Source organism: Perca fluviatilis, chromosome 11 (assembly GCF_010015445.1).
Source record: "Perca fluviatilis chromosome 11, GENO_Pfluv_1.0, whole genome shotgun sequence".
NCBI lineage: Eukaryota > Metazoa > Chordata > Actinopteri > Perciformes > Percidae > Perca > Perca fluviatilis.
Genome location: NC_053122.1, coordinates 510737 through 533700, shown reverse-complemented (window position 1 = coordinate 533700; position 22964 = coordinate 510737). Strand labels below are relative to the sequence as shown.

The 22964-nt window shown below is 42.3% G+C and overlaps 2 protein-coding genes across 2 annotated transcripts in view; both read left to right on the top strand.

The window, feature by feature from the left end:
* Positions 1-1966: 1966 nt before the first annotated feature.
* LOC120568477 lies at positions 1967-10432 on the top strand. Its single transcript, XM_039816041.1, has 6 exons — positions 1967-2031; positions 3010-3099; positions 3211-3494; positions 4788-4844; positions 7482-8438; positions 10365-10432. Exons 2-6 carry the CDS (start codon positions 3032-3034, stop codon positions 10430-10432), a joined length of 1434 nt encoding a protein of 477 aa, XP_039671975.1. The 5' UTR covers positions 1967-2031; positions 3010-3031.
* Positions 10433-20783: 10351 nt separating this feature from the next.
* The window catches only part of LOC120568381 (deleted in malignant brain tumors 1 protein-like), a 54467-nt gene continuing 52286 nt past the window's right edge, over positions 20784-22964 (top strand). Inside the window, exons 1-2 of the mRNA XM_039815875.1 lie at positions 20784-20982; positions 22661-22741. Of these exons, the coding sequence (XP_039671809.1) occupies positions 22678-22741 (64 nt within the window). The 5' untranslated portion in view covers positions 20784-20982; positions 22661-22677. The remainder of the gene's footprint in view (positions 20983-22660; positions 22742-22964) is intronic.

Here is a 22964-nt window from a genome sequence, read left to right as displayed (position 1 = left end):
CATAGGCGGGACCTGTGTAGAGAGGGTCTCTGACTTCCGCTTCCTGGGAGTTAACATCATGGAGGACCTGACCTGGGCCACCCACACCCCTGAGCTAGTGAAAAAGGCCCAGCAACACCTGCCTGGCTGTCAGCTTCACAGTTGCATTCTTGGATCTGCACAAACCCTCCATCCTCCCTGCTTCACCCACTGCCAACCATCTGGACTTACCCACTTCAATATTCATATTCAAAATAAATACTCACCTTGTTATTCCTACTTACCTTGTCCTGGTCTGCTTTTGAGCTCCAGCACTAGACACATTGTGACACTATGTGCAATTTTTAAATGTGGATGCCTATGTGTTTTTAGCATTAATATGTCTGCAGTAGCAGCATTCTTTATTTATGTATTTATTTAGGCATATATTACCTTGTAGATGTTTGGCACTTGACAAGGTCTGCACTAAATTTCGTTGTATCTGTTACAATGACAAATAAAAATATTCTATTCTAGATAAAAGTAGAGTGTAATCTTATAGATATTCTGCAAAATAAATGAGTGTTATCAAGTATGATTTCAGTATCTTAGACAAATTAAAATGGTTGAGAAGTTATGAGTTTAGTTAGCGTACACTGTAATAAATTTCATGTTAGTTTAACTTGGAAATGCAAGTTCCCCTGCTGCCTTGAAAATAGAGTTCACTCAACGTTGAAGACTGCCTTTGTTTCAACTTAGAAATTAAAGTTAATGAGGTTGATGTAACTACAGTGTTCTAGTTTTGTTAAAGTTGTTCTTTTAGTTGATTTAACGTTGTATTACTTGCTTTAACTTCATACTTTAAGTTAAAACAAATCATTTATTTTCTTTAATAATGCAAGAAACCTTTCTTGCCTAGTATAACAGACATACCTTTCTGCTTTGTTTCAACTCACACTCTCAAGTTAAAACAACATAACCACTTTTATAGCGGAGATACCGTGGGTGCTTGGGTGGGGCCACCCCAGGGCCCCGTGCAAAACAGCGGCCTCTCTGCTGATCTTGTGTCACTTGACATAAAATGGCCGCTAGTGAAGTGACACGCCGCAGATTAATGGCTGAAGGAAGCCTATTACTGCTCACAGTCTAACACTGTAATACTCCTGCTCTTCTTATCAAACGTAACAGTCACTTAACTCATGGTTACAAATGTAAACCAGCACAACAATGACCGTTACCAGGCAACAAAACACTACATTCTAAACACACGTTTAATTTGTATTTCGAACAAACTGCAAACTTTTCAGCAAACTCTATTTACCGCCTTGCATCATGGGAATTGGCCAGCCAATGAACCAGTTGCAGTCTTGACTTATGTTCAAAGTTGAGTTCAAAATCCACAACTTGTATAAGCTTGTTCAGTTAAAAATAAGAAATAAGTGGACATAACTAAATGGGTCTGTAATATTTTACAGTGTACGTCTATTTTATTATTTTTAAATATGTACAAATTAGACATCCTGATCAACGCCACATACCACTTGCTGGTCAGCCAGCTGATGTAACTTCACACTGTGGTATTAGTACTTGTACTGCATTAAAATGTCTGAATACTTACTTTAATTTCAGAAGACAACCTTGTACTTGTTATACTCCATTTATCTGACAGCGTGTTACTCTGCAGATTTACAAGATAAGATAAGATAGACTTTAGGGATCCCACACTGGGGAAATGACCTCGCTACAGCAGAAAAAATACACATTCAATGAAAAAAATAGAGTAAAATTAAGAGTAATACTAGTAATATGTACAATATAAAAACCTCTATTATTATACAGAAAATAGAGCAGATGTAATTGTAACAGGTGATGTGGACACAACTTTTGTATTTCACCTAAACATCCTCTTTCTTCATTAAATCTTTTATTTTGGGGATTTTACCTTGTGTGCGTGTGAAGCTCTTATTGTGAAAAATAACAGTAGGAAGCAGACAGTATATAAGGCTGTAACTCATCAGGAAGCTGCTCAAGTGAGTAGTTCTCCGTCGACACGTTGGACCGTTAGAAGAAACTGTAAGTTGTTGATTGATAATAAAACCACGTGTCCTTCGTCTCTTCTGGTTTTTAGATCTGTCTCTGTAAAGATAAATATAATGTTTCTAATATTTATTTCCTGAGAAAGTGTGGAGGAGACTTGTGTTGAAGAACTACCAGAAAGGAGAGTCTGTTACTATGGAAACTTTACAGCTGAGTAACAAGGTTGTTAGTGGTTTGAGTTTCAATTAGTTTACATTTTTATTTATATCGTAGTTTTTACTTTTGAATGACATTTTAGTTTAGTTTTAGTTCGTTTTTAGGGTGTGTTTACTAGGTTTAGTTTTGTTTCAGTTTCATTTAAAAAGTAAAACTAAAACTGAAACTATTTGCGTCCACTCTACTGTTTCCTCTGCCACCTTTCAGAATAAAATGCAGTGACCTAAATGCCTCTGTTCGTGTTGCAGTGATCTGTGGAGAAGTGTTTTCACATCAGTCAGAGGATGCTGACTTTGTACTCATTAACTCCCATTCTCTTTAAGTATCAGTTTCATCGTGCTGAATGATTTGTCAGCAGCATTAATCAGCTTAGTCATCTGTGTCTCTGCTCAGCTGCTGTGTGTGTGTTTGTGTGTGTGTGTGTGTGTGTGTTTGTGTGTGTGTGTGTGTGTGTGTCTGTGTGTGTGTGTGTGTGTGTGTGTGTGTGTGTGTGTCTGTGTGTGTGTGTGTGTGTGTGTGTGTGTGTGTGTGTGTGTGTGTGTGTGTCTGTGTGTGTGTGTGTGTGTGTGTGTGTGTCTGTGTGTGTGTGTGTGTGTGTGTGTGTCTGTGTGTGTGTGTGTGTGTGTGTGTGTGTGTGTGTGTGTGTGTGTGTGCTGCAGCCTCATGGCTCCATCTAGTGGACTGATTCTAGAACTACAGCAGCAGATACGAGTTTCCTCTGACTGTGTCCACCTGACACTTATGGGAAAAAGACAAGACGAGCCAATGGGTAGAAATGATGTTGTGTTTCCTCTGCAGATGAAAGACTGAGATCAGCAGCATGGATCAGTCTGAGAACAAGGAAACCTCTCCATGTGGGGAACAGGACAGCCAGACAACAGCTCAGAGGTAAGACAACAATCTCTAACCCTACACACAAATCTTATCCTAACATTTTACAGTTTGTAACCCAAACGTAACCCTAACCCTTCATTGGTGGTCTTCCTCTCTGTTTAATAGGACCATCCCGAAACTGGACTCTGATGAAGCTGAAGCAGAACCGAACAGTGTCTCTAAGAATGTGTGGATCAAATTGACAGGCCCTGCAGCAGAATCACTGGCGCAGGCTCTCTATGGGCCCACTGTTGTAGTTTTGCAGGAAAACAAGGGAGATAGAAGAGGAGCAGAAGAGGAAACAGCAGAAGAAGACGACGCAGCAATACGACTAGAACTAGAGGCTGAAGGAGGAGGTGCAGAAGTAACTGGAAGAGGAGGAAAAACAGCAATAGTCAAAACCGTGTCAGGTAAACAAGTATTCGTTGTTGGAGCAACCATAATGAGATGATTTTTTGTGCCATTTAGTCAAGCTAACTAAAGAACAAAAGTAAAGTAAGAAATTAAATTAGATAGGAACAGTGTTGCTCTGCATTAGTTTTGGGTGTAAGTTTATTTCAATGTAGAGTATTAAAATTAGAAAACACTGCAATAGAAAACAAACAAATGCAAAATAGCTGTGCAATATTGTATTTTTGTAATATTTTTCTGTGCGAGGGCAGTGTCCCACTTATTGCGGAGAATACAGCCGATGGGTTGTTAAATAGGAAGTGCCAATGAAAGTAGTAGTTAAAAAGGCTTATTACCGTATATGTATAGGTAAGCATATTTGTATTGCAAGAGAGTATGTGTTGAGAGATATTTGTATTTGTTGTTGTCTTTTTTTTTTGTATTGTGTATTGTCTTTCTGACGCTGCAGAATGGACAGAGTCCAAAACAAATTTCCCTTCGGGGACAATAAAGTATATCTTATCTTATCTTTTCTTATCACAGCGATTGTCACAGTTCTAGTACCAGCAGGGATGCACTAAATCCAGGATTGGGCTGAATATTGGGTTTTTTGACGCGGTTGGGTTTCTGCTGAACCTTAGAAGTTGTTCCCAGGGAAACGAACCCTACGCATGCACTCGGCGCGCTACGCTGGTCGCCGTAGTGACGGCGCTGTTGATTACGGGAAGGTGTTTACGTAGGTGGAGCGTTCAATGCAGCAGGCTGTGAGGAAGTGGACATGGATCTGGTGAGCAGAACAAGTTGTTGTTTGGCAGAACTTTCAGTCAAAAGAAGACCGTTCAAGTCCAGCTACATGTTCAATCAGCTCAATGCTGATTGGTCTGGTGGTGGCGAGGACCCTAAACTATACACAACATGGCCGCTGTTACAACATCTGGTACGAAACATCTGGAAGAATACGAGTTGTGCACGAAGGAATCTCCAGACAGCAGCCAGAATGCAGCAACTTCAGGTACGGCAAAGGAAGGACACTCACGGCTAAAAACTGGTGTTAACCATACGACGGATTCGGTTTCGGATTTGGCAGAATCTTAACCAATGGATTTGGAATTCGGCCAAACCCCAAAAATCTGGATTTGGTGCATTCCTAAGAAGCAGTGAATTAGTTTGCATAAAGCAGGCATTTACAGTGACAACATGAATAGATAAATACTTTAATATATATAAAAAACTAAGTGTGACAGTGTGAAAGAAAAAGCCAAAACAAAAAGGCTATTCAGTATTAATTACTTTTAATTATTGTGTTTGTATAGTGCCATCAACAAGGACTGTTGTCGCAGGAAGAGCCCAAGCTGGGAAACGCATCAAAGGTAAAAACTTATTTTTGAGTTTATATATTATATACGTATATATACATCAATTCATGCTCATGAACGGGTTCGTAGGATATCCTAAGAAAAGTACATGTACAAGCCTGAATTCCCCTCATACAGGTAGCCATGAAGTGATGTGAAAACATCCTAATTAATTATTTGCATAGTGATACTTCTGCTGGGAACCGCTTACACGTGATCGTACCACCAACCCGATCTCACAGAATTCCGTAAAATGGGCACGGACCCTTAACTCAAAATCCGTGGCAGTTTCACGGAATTGCAACAAAATCCGTTGAACTGTCACGGAATAATTCCGTGTAATGAACACGGATCACCGAAAACGAAATACGGGCTTACGTGACACGCGGATCGCCGAAAAAAAAACGGTGGCTGGGCTTACGGTTCCGTGACACGCGACAAGAACGGGACGGTTGGGTTCAGGAAAAGGTCGTGGGTGGGCTTACGGTTCCGTGCCACACGCGGGACACGCTTAAAAAAAATAAAAAAATAAAAAAATAAAAACAACAACTGACAAACGCCTCACGCGGGACGCGAACTCCGCTCTCCTGAGTGAAAGTCCTGTGTTTTACCCATCTACCACCCCAACCAATCTCCTTAAGTGGAATTCCGGCCTTACATACTGCTCACTACCGTGCCACGTCATCTTCTCATTGACTTTACATTGGCGTTGTTTTCCGTGGTGGCCGCACGGAATTTTCACACATTCCGTACCAGCACCACCACGGAATGAGCTGTTACCAGTCCGTGCCCATTTTACGGAATTCAGTGAGACCAGGCTGGTACCACAGTACCAATAATTATCACATGTATAATCATTCTTATTAAACATCAGAAATATGATCAATGACTACTATCAGCAGCATGGTGGCCTAGTGGTTAATGATAACAAATACTCCTTAACAATTATTTAAAGTTAAGATTTTAAATATGCTATTGATTGAAATACTTGTGTGTACCAAAATAATAACTAAATTAATGAAATTGGAAAACAGCCTTAATGAAAAATGTTTTTACTTTTAGGTTACCCTTCTTAGATCGTATGTGTGACATGGGCTCATTCTCACCACACACTCTTTTAGATGTGCCAGTTTATGTGTGGGAAATGGTGTATGCATGTTTTTTGTGTGTACACATTAGGGTTGGGTACCAAACCTGCTGCTAATACGTCCCCGGTGCCTTAACGACCGGTATCTACCGGACTGAATCACAATGCAGATTTCGGTGCCAATTAAATGTCTTCGCTGCGCTCTGATGCTCTGAAACAGACGTTAGAGGCAACAGGAGCATCGCTGCATGTGACACTAGTTAACATTACACCTGACAGCAGGTAACGTTAGACTACCGTTAGCTAGTAGCTGGATTAAACATGATTAAAATGCTGACAGCTAAACGTGTAAAGGGTGTCTGTATTTCACTGTAGACGATTCAACAGCGAGACTGTGGTATCTTCTAATCAGAATCAGAATCAGAATCAGAAAAGCTTTATTGCCAAGTATGTTTACACACACGAGGGATGTGTCTTGGTATCGTAAGTGCAGGTCACATTAAAACATTAAAGCAACATACACAAACACACCGAGTCGCCATTTGTGGCGCCATCTCAACTCTCTCCTAACTCTCGCAACAGATACAGCATGACATGAGGAGAGGAGAGGGAAACAAAAAAGCCGCTCACAGACTATCCTCATAAGATAAGAACAGTGTGGGAACAGGAAAAAACACCTCAGCACATAAGCACGCAAGCAGTACATTTGCACTGCTGCACATAACACAACATAACAATATAACACGACACGCAGTGGGGGAGGGGGATGTTGGGTTCATGGGGATGGGGGTGTTGGAGTAGAGGTAGTCCAGCACAGGCAAGCAGACATCTGATCTAATGAAGAACTGAATGTCCACAGCATCCACACATGTTTGCAAGTTTAATACAAATGGACAGCATGGTTTCTTCACAAGTTACTTTCACATGTCTCACGCTAGCAACAACTTCTTCAGTCTTTTTTAACTAGAGTCAACATCCGGTCAGCTGAACATACTCTGATTCAGAACTCAATGTAATAGCGCCTCCTTCTGGAACATTCGTTATTAGCAGCTAACGTCAGAAACAGTATAAGGAAATGAACTATTATTCTTCATAGCTAAGTAACTGATATAGCTTACAGATAAGCATTCTTGTAACTTAATATTACAGTTAAAAATATTACAGTTAGGATACCACATCTTCCACGCTTTAAGTTAACAGCTTATTACCTATAGAAAGTCTTTGAGATGCCCAGGCGAGCGTCTCTCTCACTTACAGTTAGGATACCACAGGGACGTTAAGCAAGTTCACTTGAAACTAGTAAGCCTCGTGGTGCATTCAAAGTTATTGTAAAATACCCTATTCCCTAGTACGCTATTTTTTTAAGTATCGGTTCAGGCACCATTTAGGCACCGGCACCGTTTTAAAAGTATTGTTTTAGCACCGGTATCCGAAAAAAAAACCAAACGATACCCAACCCTAGTACACATCTACATCTGGCTCCAGAAGATTTCTAAAATGACTACTGAATGAAACAGCCAAACACACATGCACAATATTAACTTTAGATTATTATTCTCTCCTAGTGCTAAAAACATACAGGATTGTCCTGCTGGGAAAAACTCGAGCTGGGAAAAGCAGCCTAGCAAATACCATTTTTGGAGACGATGTGTTCAAGATAAACCATACCTCCATCTGTGGAACAAGTGAATGTCAAGCAGGGTCAAAATCTGTTCATGGAAGAAGACTAACTGTGGTCGACACTTCTGGTTTCTTTGACACAGATAGACCTGAGCAGCAGCTGAAGAGTGAGATAGTAAGGTGCATCACAGAGTGCGCTCCAGGGCCTCATGCTTTTTTCATTGTTCTTAAAGTGGAGAAATTCACTAAGGAGGAGCAGGCTGTCATCACTAAAATATGTCAATATTTCTCAGAGGAAGCTTTAAAGTATGCTGCTGTTGTCTTCACTCATGGTGACCAGCTCCCAGAAGGAATGACAATTGATCAGTTTGTTGATCAGAATAAATGTCTCAGTGATCTGGTGAAGAAGTGCGGCGGCCGATGCCATGTTGTTGATAATAAATACTGGAAAAACAACCAACAGGATGAATACAGAAGCAACAAGTTTCAGGTGGCAGAGCTGCTCAACACAACAGACAAGATAGTAATGGAAAACAAAGGAGGCTGCTACACTAACAAGATGCTACAAACAGTGTGGAGTGAAAAAGAAAGAGAGAACAACAGAACCTCTGGAGGAAAAATGCCACAAGGACACCCCAGAAATAAGGCGAACAAAAGTGTCTCAAAGAATGTGTGGCTAAAACTAACAGGCTCTGTAGCAGAATCACTGCTGGAGTCCTTCTGTGGGCCCGCTGTTGTAGTTTTGCAGCAAAGTGGTGGGTTAACAAAAGGAGCAGCAGAAGGAATAGGAGGTGAAGCTACAGAAACAAAAGGAGAAAAAGCAGGAGGAAAAGCTTTTAAAGAAGAAGTAGATATAGAAACAGAAGAAGAAAAAGTAGATATAGAAACAGAAAAAGTAGAAACAGAAGAAAAAGAAGAAACAGAAGGAGAAAAAGGAGAAAAGGAAGAAACAGAAGGAGAAAAAGGAGAAAAGGAAGGAGAAAAAGAAGAAACAGAAGGAGAAGGAGAAGAAGCAGAAGGAGAAGAAGCAGAAGGAAAAGGAGAAGGAGAAGCAGAAGGAGAAGAAACAGAAGGAGAAGGAGAAGAAGAAACAGAAAGAGAAGAAACAAAAGGAAAAGGAGAAGAAGCAGAAGGAAAAGGAGAAGGAGAAGCAGAAGGAGAAGAAACAGAAGGAGAAGGAGAAGAAGAAACAGAAAGAGAAGAAACAAAAGGAAAAGCAGGAGAAGAAACAGAAGGAGAAGGAGAAGAAGCAGAAGGAGAAGAAGCAGAAGGAGAAGAAGCAGAAGGAAAAGAAGCAGAAGGAAAAGGAGAAGAAGAAGAAACAGAAAGAGAAGAAGCAGAAAGAGAAGAAGCAGAAACAAAAGGAGAAAAAGCAGAAGGAAAAGTAGGCTTAAAAAATATTGGTCTAGGTATTGTAAAAGGAATGGCACTTACAGCCACAACACTACTATTGCCATTTGGAGCATTACTAGCAGGAATAGGTGCACTAGGAACTACATTTACATCACTAATAGCAGGGCCAGGTGCACTAGGAACTATATTTACAGCAGGTTCAGGAGATTTAGCAGGTTCAGGAGATTTAGCAGGTTCAGGAGATTTAGCAGGTTCAGAAGATTTAGGGGGTTCAGAAGATTTAGCGGGTTCAGAAGATTTAGGGGGTTCAGAAGATTTAGCGGGTTCAGAAGATTTAGCGGGTTCAGAAGATTTAGGGGGTTCAGAAGATTTAGCGGGTTCAGAAGATTTAGGGGGTTCAGAAGATTTAGCAGGTTCAGAAGATTTAGCGGGTTCAGGAGCTTCAGGGGGTTCAGGAATTACATCAAAAATAATAGCTTTAGCCGTGGGGGCAGGAGGGATAGGATGGGCAGGAGTATGGGTTGTACAAAAAGTGATAGATTTTTTAGAGAGCCTGCCACGACATATAGTAACCATATTGCTGTGTGTTGCATTCTACTCATTGCTGCTGCTATCATTTTGTGTCCATGTGCCCTTTGCTGGGACCCTGCTCTTACAGTTGGGACTCTTACTAATGTTCTTGTTGTTAGTGTTATTATTGTTGTTACTAAAGGGCCCTGCAGCAGAATCACTGCTGGAGTCTTTCTGTGGGCCCGGTGTTGTAGTTTTGCAGCAAAGTGGTGGGTTAACAAAAGGAGCAGCAGAAGGGATAGGAGGTGAAGAAGGAGAAGTATATGGAGGAGCAGTAGAGGAGGAAGGAGAAGAAACAGAAACAGAAGGAGAAAATGCAGAAGTAGATACAGAAACAGAAGGAGAAAAAGCAGGAGGAAAAGCAGTTTAAAAAAAAATGATCCAGATATTGTAGGAGGAATGGCACTTGCAGCCACACCACTATGTCCATTTACACCAGTAATAGTAAGGAAAGTAGCGGCAGCAGTAATAGCAGGTGCAGCAAGATTAGTAGGACCATGGTTTTTACAAAAAGTGTATCAATGGATAAAGGACTGGCTAAGACCTAATGGAACCAAATTGCTGTGTGTTGTATTCTACTCATTGCTGCTGCTATCATTTTGTGTCTATGTGCCCTTTGCTGGGACCCTGCTCTTACTGTTGGGACTATTACTAATGTTCTTGTTGTTAGTGTTGTTATTGCTGTTACTAAAGGGCCCTGCAGCAGAATCACAGGTGGAGTCTTTCTGTGGGCCCGCTGTTGTAGTTTTGCAGCAAAGTGGTGGGTTAACAAAAGGAGCAGCAGAAGGGTTAGGAGGTGACGAATGAGAAGTATATGGAGGAAAAGTAGAGGAGGAAGGAGAAGAAACAGAAACAAAAGGAGAAAAACCAGAAGCAGCTAAGTGTTGTTGTTCTTGCTGTTATAGGAGAATGTACCTGTAAGATTTACGGCAGTCCAACTCGTGTGAATGGGAAGTATCAGTATTTACTTTGAGAGGATAAAACAGAAGAAATCGGTTTGCTCGATAGTGATGCATCAAACTTTACCATTTATTCTATAAGGTTTGAAACTCAGAGCTGAATGTATGCTTCTCCTTTAAGGTGTTGGGATGATCTGCCATAGGGGGATTTAACCCTTGTGTTGTCCTCCCGTCGACCAGGAAACTTTCTGTTTTTCTGGGTAAAAAATTAAAATACAAACCTTTTTTTCAACGATTTGGTCGTCTTTTACGACACTTTTCTCAACGTTTTTGAAGCTTTAAAAAAAAAAAAATGTCAGTATTTCGCTTTTTGATGTTTTTGTTTGTTCCCCCCCCATCTTTTTGAATCTTTTTTTGACATTTTGTCACCTTCGTTATTTTTTCTATTCAAATGGTATAAAATTGAATAAAAAAAAAAAATCCATAAAAAAGAAGTGAACTGATCATTTATTTTACTTGTGAAGAGCGTTGTGGGGAACCATCCACGTTTTGTTTTTTTGACATTTGGTTGAAAGAAACCCACATTTCTGGGTCAAATTTGACCTGAAGACGATTGAAGGGTTAACCAATTCATTGCCATACCATTTTACTTGCATGTACATGTATCATGTATCATGTATTTTGATGACATAATTTTACTTGAGTAGCTTTTCTGAAATGCAACATAACTTTTGCTAATTACTAATATGTAGGTCTACATTTATATAAAAATATAAAAGTGAACTGTGTTTTTGAAGTAGTGTGCTTTGCCAGGCTTAGTGTTGCTACAGTATATCTAATAATTAGTTGATGTAAATAGATGAAAGTGCAGACAAACTGTAATGTAACTATGATCTGAAATTGATGAATAAAGACTTTTGCGAATGTCAAAAGATATTTTCCATTTTATTCTGTGAATCGTTTGTATTCAGATTTTCTTTTCACATCAAAAACAGAATGAAAAAATAAAACAATGTATTACCCTCAAGCAGACATGTATAAAGTACCAGAGACCCAGACATGAGTACAAGTACCAGTGCTCTATCAAAATAGTGACTTGAGTAGAAGTTGAAGTGCTCTTTAAGCACCATACTTAAGTGGAAGAACTAAAGTATTCAAAAAACTTTTGTACTTACTGAAAGTAAAAGTACAAGTATTGTGTTATGTAGTTATTAAAGAAAGCAGGCAAAAGTTTGAATGTCATATTGTTTGTGTTGTTTTGGGTGTTTGGCCTGGAGGACACTCACGGTTCCTTTGGCTGTAGCAGCAGTCCAAGGACAGGAATGTACAAGAGCAGGATGATAGCCAGCTAGTTAACGTTAACGTAAGTGAACACCGCAGCACATCATGAACTGCGGGTAGCTAGTTAGCTAGTTAGCTAGTTAGCTAGCGCTTACTGATAGCTCAAGCTGGTGTGCCATTTGTGTATTATATTTGTAACTTGCCTTGGTGTGTTTCTTCAGAGTCGTCTGTGAAATGAGTGAAAGGCAGAACGGAACTATGCATAGTCTTCTTATAAGACAGCTTGCTCGCTTGATTGGCTCAATGATGAGCCACAGGGGCATTCCCAGGCCAGAGTGGAGATATAATCCCTCCACCTATTCCTGGGTCTTCCCCGAGGCCTCCTCCCAGCTGGACATCCCTCCACCTAGTCCTGGATCTTCCCCAAGGCCTTCTCCCAGCTGGACATCCCTCCACCTAGTCCTGGGTCTTCCCCGAGGCCTTCTCCCAGCTGGACATCCCTCCACCTAGTCCTGGGTCTTCCCCGGGACCTCCTCCCAGCTGGATGTGCCTTCACGTAGTCCTGGGTCTTCCCCGAGACCTCCTCCCAGCTGGACGTGCCTCCACCTAGTCCTGGGTCTTCCCTGAGGCCTTCTCTCAGCTGGGCGTGCCTAGAACAACAACCTTCCTTTCCAGCAACTTGGAGTAGACTTTACCAGGGAGGCAGAAGTGTGATACCCCTGTAATTGGCACAGACTCTCTGGTCCCCCTATTTGAACAGGGAAACCACCACCCCGGTCTGCCACTCCTAAGGCACTGTCCCAAACGTCCACTCAGTGTTGAAGAGGCGTGTCAACCAAGACAGCCCCTCCACATGCAGAGCTTTCAGCATTTCTGGACAGATCTCATCAATCCCCGGGGCTTTGCCACTGTGGAGTTGTTTGACTACCTCAGCGACTTCCACCTGGGAAATAGACGACATTCCCCCGTCAGCCTGAAGAAGAAAACTCCATGAGAAAGGTCATTTTTAATTGTAACTTGTGACACAGACACAGATTATTAGGGATCCTTCTCTAAAACTAAATCAGTCCTGTAATGTCAGAAAGGTATTAGAGCAAGACATAAGGTATCAAAAATGAGAGGAGGAAGATTTTCTGCTTTCCATTTGGAGACTAAATTAGAAATGTTGAGATTTAGGCTGAATCCCATTTCTCTGTCTTACCCCTTCGTCTTACCCATAGCCCTTGTCCCTCGAAACTGAGCAGTAAGAGCTAGGGGTGAAACCATGAAATGAGACACCACTTGGTTACGGTTACATCATCATACATCGTCGCCAGCTGGCTACCATGGAGTCGATTCGTGGGAGATAAATGTGGGACTGTTGTGCAAATCAACAAAACGTTAGCGAAGAACATGGTTGCAAATACATATGCAAAGGACGATGTAGCGCACAAAGCAAGACTTTCATAATTTTTTAATAAATTTTTTAAGCCAAAAATACTTACATTTATGAGACTCTGGGTATAGTACCCCTTGGTTTCAAGTAGTTTAAAATATACTTTGATTTAAACTCTTTAAACATCATCTGGCACTGTTTAAATTCCGTTTTGTTTCAGAGAAAGTTAAACATAATGAAAGTGTTTGAACTCATTTCTAAAGGCGGTAAAAACCTTTTTCATTTTGTCTTTGTGTGTGTGTGTATGTGTGTGCGTGTGTGTATGTGTTTATGTGTGTGTGTGTGTATGTGTGTGTTTATGTGTTTATGTATGTGTGTGTATGTGTGTATGTGTGTGTGTGTGTATGTGTGTGTGCGTGTATGTGTGTGCGTGTATGTGTGTGTGTATGTGTGTGTGTATATATGTGTGTGTGTGTGTATGTGTGTGTGCGTGTATGTGTGTGTGTGTATGTGTGTGTGTGAGTGCAGATAGTAGTTACAGAAAATTACGTTTTTACTTACCGTGGCCAGTCAGTGAAAAGCACAATTAACCTCTATAGATGAGTGGAAAGTCCCTCGTGTTGCATTCACGGGACAAAGGAAGTATAAACACACACTGACAACAACAAACCACAGTTACACAGAGAGAAGAAACAGTGCTCTTATTGAGAAAATTAGGAGGAGGGGCAGGACGAGTACTCGTAGCTGCAGATGCCCATGTGATTGGTCCATCCAGCTCCTTCATTAGCATATCTGACCCGTATCCCGTAGCAGCGCTGGTCAGACGGACTGAACACGCTTCTGAAATCACGTTTTTATAAATCTTTGTATTTTCTGTTTCTCTGTCTGTCTGAAGATCACACTAAGGCCGGTTACACACTGCACGCGTCGCGCGAGCGTGTCAGCTGCGTGGCGTGTGCGTTTATATTTCGGCTCCCATGTTAACAGGTTAGAGCTTACACACTGCCGGCGTGAGACGCGCGTCTCAGGTGCGGCTCGAGACGCGCCTGAGACGCGCGCCTGCTAGAAATAGAACCAACGCCTATTTTTTCCACGGCGAGACGCGAGCGTGTTGGAAGCGTTTCCAGGCAAAATAGAATAGGAAAATATGTTTATATGTCATTTAGACACGAATGCATATTAATAAAGGACATCTTGATGTTTGAAAGTCCAGGTTTTGACATCAATGTAGATATAAATGTAATACAAAATTTCAGAGAAAATATTTTCAAATGTTGCACTGGTCATACAGAACGAAATATTCTGTAACATTTTTTGCATTCAATACTGCCGATGTGGTCTTGCTTTAATCAAATCAGTAGGCTATATATAAAGGGTAGTAGGATAGGCTACGATAACAACGTGAGTGACGGTCCAACATCAGATAGGCTGTATAGTCTCTTTACAGCTACACAGACAGCCCACTTACCCATTTTTCAGAGTTTGAATCTGTCGGCGCTATGTCCCCAGATCAGCCCTCCCTGTACCACAGCAGCAGGAGCAGCGCCGCGTCAGACACGCTTCTGGTGTGTAGGACACAGAAAAATCCACGCAGCTGACACGCAACAGAAACGCCACGCTCGCAAGACGCGTGCAGTGTGTAACCGGCCTAACTGTCTGCTCTGTCTATGATTAAAGGCACATTTTATCTTTAAAATAAGATTCTTGGCATATTTACTTTCACATTAGGAGTTTTTCATTGTCTCTGCACACTAACTATATATGTATACAGTACAGGCCAAAAGTTTGGACACACCTTCTCATTCAATGTGTTCCTTTATTTTCATGACTATTTACATTGTAGATTCTCACTGAAGGCATCAAAACTATGAATGAACACATATGGAATGATGTACTTAACAAAAAAGTGTGAAATAACTGAAAACATGTCTTATATTTTAGATTCTTCAAAGTAGCCACCCTTTGCTTTTTTTGATAACTCTGCAAACCCTTGGTGTTCTCTCAATGAGCTTCATGAGGTAGTCACCTGAAATGGTTTTACCTTCACAGGTGTGCTTTGTCAGGGTTCATTAGTGGAAGTTTTTCCATTATTAATGGGGTTGGGACCATCAGTTGTGTTGTGCATAAGTGTGTGTTCAAATTTGTTTATTAGGATAAACCCCTTGAGATGTATCATTTCGTTTTCGAGGGGGTACCAACATATAACATAATAATTACATAACAACAGAGAAGTGAAAAATCCAACAAAACAAAAGACAATACAAAACAAAAAACAAACATCACCAACACCTGCATATATTCATCAATACTTTACAACCACCAGAAGGCCACGATCGCCAATAATAAGTAAATAATTAAACAGTAGAGTAGGAGTAAATATCAAACTACAGTCAAATATTAATATTAGGTATAAACAGTAGATAAAAAAACAATAAATAATAAAAAAAGCAATAATAATTAAAGCTGCGAGCAGCGATGGACGGGCCCTCGCGCCTTGGCGCGCTTCGGGGTTACAGGCGGACTCTGCTCCTTGCGACCGTGCATTTGCGCGGCATTCAGACGCCGCAAATTGTCACCAATGAAAAGGGAACTCCCCGCCGAGTTCAACGATACCTCACACAAGACTCTACGTCATACAGTTCATTAGCTGTGAAAAGGGGCGTGGCTAATGCATATGGGGCGGGTTAAACCATCCCCAATGAAGAAGGAAGTCTCTGCTGAGTTCAATGATACCTCACACAAGACTCTACCTTAGATACGTCAACATTTATTAAAGGGGGCGGGGCTCAAGCAAAGGGGGCGGGTCAAACCATCACCAATTAAAAACGAAGTCTCTGCTGAGTTCAATGACACCTCACACAAGGGTATACCGTAAAAAGTTCAAATTGTATGAAAGGGGCGTGGCCTGAGTAAGTGGGCGTGGCCATATTATAGGGGGCGGCTCAGTATCACATGTAGACCACACATTCTGAGTTTCATGTAAATCGTCATATAAGGCGCATTTCCTGTGTCTGGGGGGGGCGCTATGACCAAAAGTCAATTTTGGCCTGTAGGTGTCCTCAGGCCTGGACCCTTGTCAATCGTGAGAAACTTCGGGCAGATACGACAACGTACACTCAAGTTACAACAACTTCTTTGTTCATCGCTAAACACTCAAAATGGCCGCCACGCCCACACCGTCTGACGAAAAGTTTTTCTTTTAATAACTTTTCATCGTTAAGGTGTTGGGATGGTACAGACCAAGTTTGAAGTCCATCGGATGAAATCTCTAGGAGGAGTTCGTTAAAGTATAGCACCTTGACTTTTAGGCCTACTTCCTGTTGCCACTAGGGGGCGCTATGACTTTAAGTAAATATCGGCCTTTATTTGTCCTCAGGGTCGGACTCTTATGAATCCTGAAAAGTTTCGAGCCAGTTGGACAACGTACACTCGAGTTACACCCACTTCCTGTTTTGGCGGCGAAATGCACAAAATGGCCGCCCCGCCACGTACATGCCGTGAGAGGGAATGCGAGAACACTTTCTTCACTGTCACAATAGATATCAATATCCGACCCACCAAGTTAGCCTGAGCGAGAGCACTCCGCTACCTGCAGGCCGACATACAATGGTACAGCGAAAGGGGAGCGAGGACACTCCCTTCACCGACACAATACGTTAAACTGGTGATTACAGTCACAGTAATTATTAACACCGAGCGAACACACTCACGTTAGTAATTGAGGTTACACGTTTATCAGATAAGGTATTAACGTCACTCAGCACAGCAAAAGCGCCCAGCAACAGTGAAACAAACCATCGTATACAGGAGAGGGAAGCGAGCACACAACCTTTACTGACACAATAGCAACACAAAAGAAATCAATCTTACAGAGTGTAGAAGTTGCGAGTGGGTCCAGAGCACTTCCTTGAAAAGAGACAGCATCGACCTTGGAAGTGTCGAAAGAGAATGAGAATAGGAAAAGAAGAGATGAAAAAGTAAAAAAACACACGCACACACACACACCGTGAAAGGGAACCAGCTGCTCGTCCACGGTCACGTGCGGGCCTAGAATAGAATAGCCTTTATTGTCATTGCACTGTGAAGGTACAACGAAATTTAGGGTGCTCTCACAGAGCCACCCTTGCACCACACAAAAAATAAAAACAAACAACAAGAAAAACAAGGAACGACATACTGTATGTCCAGGCAAGGACAAGAAACAGGCTCAGCGAGCAATATGCTCTCATTTAAAATAGTATCTACTAACATAATAAAAAAAATATACATATTATTTGCGTATGTATTTAAATATAAATATCCATAAAAACTAAAAGATAAAAAATATGTCTGTAGTTATTAAAAAAGTGTGGAGTGAGCGCTTATGACAGAGTATCCATGAATGTCATGGACAAAGTGAGTGTCCATTTGTATTGGCAGTCCGTATGGCCCAGGGGAAAAAGCTGTTTGTCAGCCTGCTGGTGTGAGATTTGATTGACCTGTAGCGTCTCCAATTTCAATTCAATTCAATTCAATTTTATTTATAGTATCAAATCATAACAGAGTTATCTCGAGACACTTTACAGATAGAGTGGGTCTAGACCACACTCTATAAATTACAAAGCCCCAACAATTCCAGTAATTCCCTCAAGAGCAAGCATTAGCAGTGGCTGTTGCGACAGTGGCGAGGAGAAACTCCCTTTTAGGAAGAAACCTCAGCAGACCCAGACTCCCGGTGTCTGACGGGCCGGTTGGGGGTGTGAAGGCGATAATAGTCACATTAAAGATAGAGGAACAGTGACTTTGAAGGTAGTCGTTGTAGTTCATGTCACAGCAGGACGTTGCGGGATGAAACGTGGCGCTGCAGAGCATGGGTGGATGCGGCGGACGCAGCAGAACGCGGCCGGGCGTTGCAGGGAATCGCAGAGCATAGCTCCCCGAGGGCAACAGCTCAAATAGGGGGTAAGCAGGGTGTGAGGGGTCAGTGGTGATGGCCTTGGTTCTCCTAAGGCAGCAGGAGATAGCAATGTCCCACACGTCTCGTATGGCTGACAGTTTGTCTGAGGCTCGTCTGGTGGCTCTCGTCTCATGGTCGGCGAGGATCAGCAGCCCGAGGTAGCCGTGCAGGTCCTTGGCGTCCATCCAGTCGTTGCCGCATTTCCTTAGGCCCCCGAGGTTCATGGCGGTCACCACGATCTCTTCTATGTGCCGCGTGACAAACAGGTCGAACGGGGAGACTATGTCGTGGACGCGCATGGCAGTGTACTCTGTGGGTCCCAGGCTCTGTGGAGGAGTAGGGCGTCTGTGGTCTTGTTCTTGTTCTCCTTCTCGTTCTTGTTCTTGTGCTGTGCCACGGCGATGAGGTCGACGCGACAGGGTTGATACGTTTCCGAGGACCATTCTATTGTGCCGTTTTTTGACACAAACGTTTGCTTCTCCTCATCCTCCTCATGCTCTTCTTCTCCACCCTCTTCTTCTCCTTTGTTGTCATTGTTGTCGTGACAGCAGTCTTTCTCCGTCACCTTGTTCATCTTTGTCCTCTTTTGATGCACACTTGCCAGATTCGCATTCGTCGTCCTCGTCGGAGTTCAACTGCCAATAGAGAAGTCAGTTAGCGATGAATCGACAAAATCACGTTTTATTCCTCTATATGGCTTTGTCCTAGGCACTCCCTCTGCTCAGTCATTCTCTAACTCGCTCCATCGTACATTTTTTTGGGCGCATGATAAGCCTACATCTATCTGTCATTTCGACCAATTAACAGTTTGTAAGAAAAATTAAATGCATTATGGATAATGGATCATTTTATTTCTATAGTTTGTAGCTGACTTTAAAAGATGACTTTGCTATTGGCTGTTGAAACAGGTGACATCCCTTAAGTTCTAAAACCAGCCTCTGCGACTTGACCAGCTGAGTCGCAGACACCACTATCAGCTGGCTTGAGCTGAGACGGGCCGTTTCAGACCGCTCTGGGGTCCATCATTTGCACGGCGCTGGCTCGCTTGCCGCTGGATTGGAGGCATGCCGAACCAGTGCAGGCTAGTGCTTTCTTCAGGTGCACTCCAGCCCCTGCCGCCTTTACTGTTCCTCCCTCTGATGAATATCTCAAGGAGCTAAAAACATGTTGGATGGATACTAAAGCTCTCTCCCATCCTACATCTGATGACAGAACTCTGGCAGCCATGCAAGATGCGGCAAAATTCGGCCTGCATCGCATGCCAGCTATTGAGCCGACTATTGAGCGGACTATTGAGCCGACCATTGCGGATGCCAGGTGCCCTCGACCCCAGTGTCGGGTCACTGACGACCTTCTGTGTAAGGCTTATGATACTGCGGCACGTATGGGCCGCATTGGCAACACCCTCTCTCATCTCATGCTTGCCCTTTCCGATCCCTGCAGCAGGCGGCATTCAATGCTTCCTCCACCAGCCTCAGTGATGCTTTTCTGCAGGCTTTTGCTCTAATGTCTAGGGAACTTTGACACCTAATCTCCACTCTGGTTCACTCTGTCTGAGACGTGTAGGTGGACCCTGAGTACTGTTCCATGGAGCCCGGGAAACTTTTTGGCTCGGCTGCTTTACAGGTGCTGTAAAGGCTAGTCAGACCAGGCGGCAGTTCACTGGTCTTCGCACGGACATGCGCCCTCCAGGTCTGCATCTGTCAGTAAGGATGAAATAGATCGAAAGTTACGAATGTAACTACGTTTCTATGAATCCTGGATGACTGTCAGCGTTCTTGGTCACTTGGAATCTTGCGAACCCGCGAGAAGATTCTGAAGGAATGAGCTCGGGGATGACACCGGAACTTAAGGCCTTGGCCAGGGTCACCCCGAGGTCACAGGTGACTTTGTTGATATAAATACTCGACCTGCGCAAGCGCGATACGGAATAAATTCAGGATTAAGCACTGCCTCTGGTGTTCATTCAGGATTCATAGAACTGTAGTTACATTCATAACTTTCATTCTCTGTGCTTGCCTAAGCACAATTCAAGCAGCACAATCAAATATTTTGGTATCTGTGAACTCATAACAAGTTTTGAAAATCCAAGACCACACAAAATTAATTTCCGGTTTTCATTTTTTTGGGCAACAATACAGATTAGCGCCACCTGCTGTTATGGGGACGTATTATGTCCACGCAGAACGTATGCTCAAGTTTGTTTGTTTATTTAGGATCTTCATTAGCTCCTGCACTGTTGAGGTCCTAGTCGGCGTCGCTTTGGTGTGTTCTGAGGCACTTTTTGAGAGACAGGAGACGACTGATCAGTCCGACTGCCTTATTCTGCTGATGGTCGGCCGTCGGGTGATGGTGTCAGAGCCTAACACTATGTTAGCATTTTTTCTGTGTTTAGCAATTAAAAAAATATTCCTGACTTATAAAATTGTGATATTTAATATGATCTAAACATTTCAAACTATTAGATTCTTCCACAAAGTATGGCCGTGCCAGATTTCAAGACATTAGATCAATCAGAACAAAGGTTGTGGAGGATCTGAGTCTGGCTGAAGTCTGTTGTGGTATCTGAGAGCCTATAAGTTTAAAATCTGTATAAAGCTCAAATGTGCTGAGTCATCATGAGCACTGTGGTAGTAACGTTAAGTTTAATGATTTACCTCTCAGTGGAGTGGCTTTGAAGAGGATGCTCTATGTGGTGCGCTGTGATTGGTGATTGGTTCAATGATATTGTGTGTAGTGTTTGAACCCCTCAAATGGACTCTGACCTTTACTTTGTCAACTCACATCTGTTTGTTTTATCGAACATGTTACCTAAACACACCCCTGTTCTCGATGCAGCAAGTCAGAGTGTGTCCATCCGCTGTGCACTCTCAATGCTCCGCGGGCTTATAATTGATGCTGGAAACTTGATGTAATAAATCTTATATACAATCAGGACAGCGTCAGCAAATCTCTCTTCAGACACATCATCACATCATCGCTACACAAAGATACAACACTGTAAACCTGAAGAAGAAAACTCCACGAGAAAGGTAATTTTTAATTGTAACTTGTGACAACTGATTTCAACTAAAAACTAAATGCAGATTATTAGGAATGCCTCTCTGAAACTAAATCAGTCCTGTAATGTCAGAAAAGTATTGGAGCAAGACATCAGGTAACAAAAATGAGAGGTGGAAGATTTTCTGCTTTCCATTTCAAGACTAAATTCGGAGATTAAAGCCGGCCCTAATACTCTTGTTATGGTTATAGTTTTGGTGTCTTGTCTTATTTTGGTCTGTTTTGTGCTCTGTTTCCTGTTTTATTTTGACGGTCTTGTTTTTTGTCTTGTCTTGTTGGTTTTACTTCCTGTCTTGTGTTTCCCTCCTTTTTTGATTACTCTGCCCAGCCATGTGTTTCACCTGTTTCCCAGCCCTTGTGTCACCTGTCTTGTGTTATCTCATTACCCTCTGTATTTAGTCTTGGTGTTCCCCTTGTCCAGTGTCAGATCATTGTTTGTATGTTTCTGTGTGTGCCTGTCATGTCTCCCGGTGTTAGTTCGTGTCTGGTTTTTTTGCTCCATGGATTTCCTTTTGTTTCATTTTTGGTATTGTTGTTTTTGCCTGCTGCTGCGCTCAGGACTTCCTTGGTTTCTTTTTGTGTTTCATCATGTGCTGCTGTTAAATTTGTTAGCTGTTTTATTATGTTAGAATATGTTAGCATTTGTTAGCATGTCAACATGAGTAAACTATGGGACCTTTAAGTTACTTGACGATCCACAATTAGTTTAATCTTCTATATCTGTAATCAGGGGTAAAATTGGGATATGTTATGTGGGGGGCGGGGCTCTTCATAAGGTAGTCTGGTGGTATAACATTTTTGAAAAATAAACCATTAAATGGCACTTTCTGGAGAGTTTTGTGCAAAGAAATGTAGAAATCGAGTCTTTCATGATATGTGCAAAACTGCAAGGTTAAGAGCCTATACTTTGCATTGTTGTAGTATCAGCAGGTATTAGGGCATATAGCATTTACATTACTGTTAATCAGTCATCACTTGATGATACACATTGTATTACCTCGTTATTGAAGTGATCCATACAATGTGCCAAACTTAATGTGCCACATGAAGAGACAGTGCAGCATATGAAAAGCAACAGCTGAGAAGATTTGGGTCTGTGGTGACCAGGTCCACCTCACACAAACTTTCTTCTACCATTCTCTCTCTTTACTACCACACACACACACACACACACACACACACACACACACACACACACACACACACACACACACACACACACACACACACACATACATCACTGAGTGGGGCTCTCCGATGCTTGTTCAGCGACATGAACTCGTAGCGGCCGGTGGAGATTCAAAGCACTGGGCTTCCACCGCTGCGAACAGGGTTTTTAGCTTTGGGAGAAGTCATTTTATCTGTCAATCCTACCGACGCAGACACTTTGGCATTATGTTGTTGAGCCGTAGACATGCCATTTAAAAAATCTTTCATTTATTGTCAGTTGTTTTCAAAAGCATCACTTTCATAAAATTTTATGTGACATATTTAGACTATAAGCAGGCACATCCGGAAAAACGAGCAGGCTTATGTGCCGGGGCTGAGCCCCGGAGAGCCCCGGCCCAATTTTACCACTGTCTGTATAATGAATCAGTATAACTGACTTGCAATATATTGTACAAAAACTAACATTTCTCTCTGCAACAGTTTTTTGGTGATTAAAAATGTTCCAAAGGATCATCAGTCTGCTGGTGCTTCTCATGGCTGCTTGTTCAGCTCAGAGCACAGGTGAGTTTACAGGTGAGCTAGCTTACTGTGCAGGTAAGGAACAAGTTTTCATTGTATGGAGTTATACTGTGTAGAGTCGAGGGTGAGCCAAATACTAGGATCCTGATCCAGAGTAGAGGATGGATACCCGAACCGAGCCCGTCGGGATCCGGCAGTACCCGACGGGCCGGGCCGGATTTGGACAGATATTTAGAAATGATGTTGGCGTTTGGGTCGGGCTTGG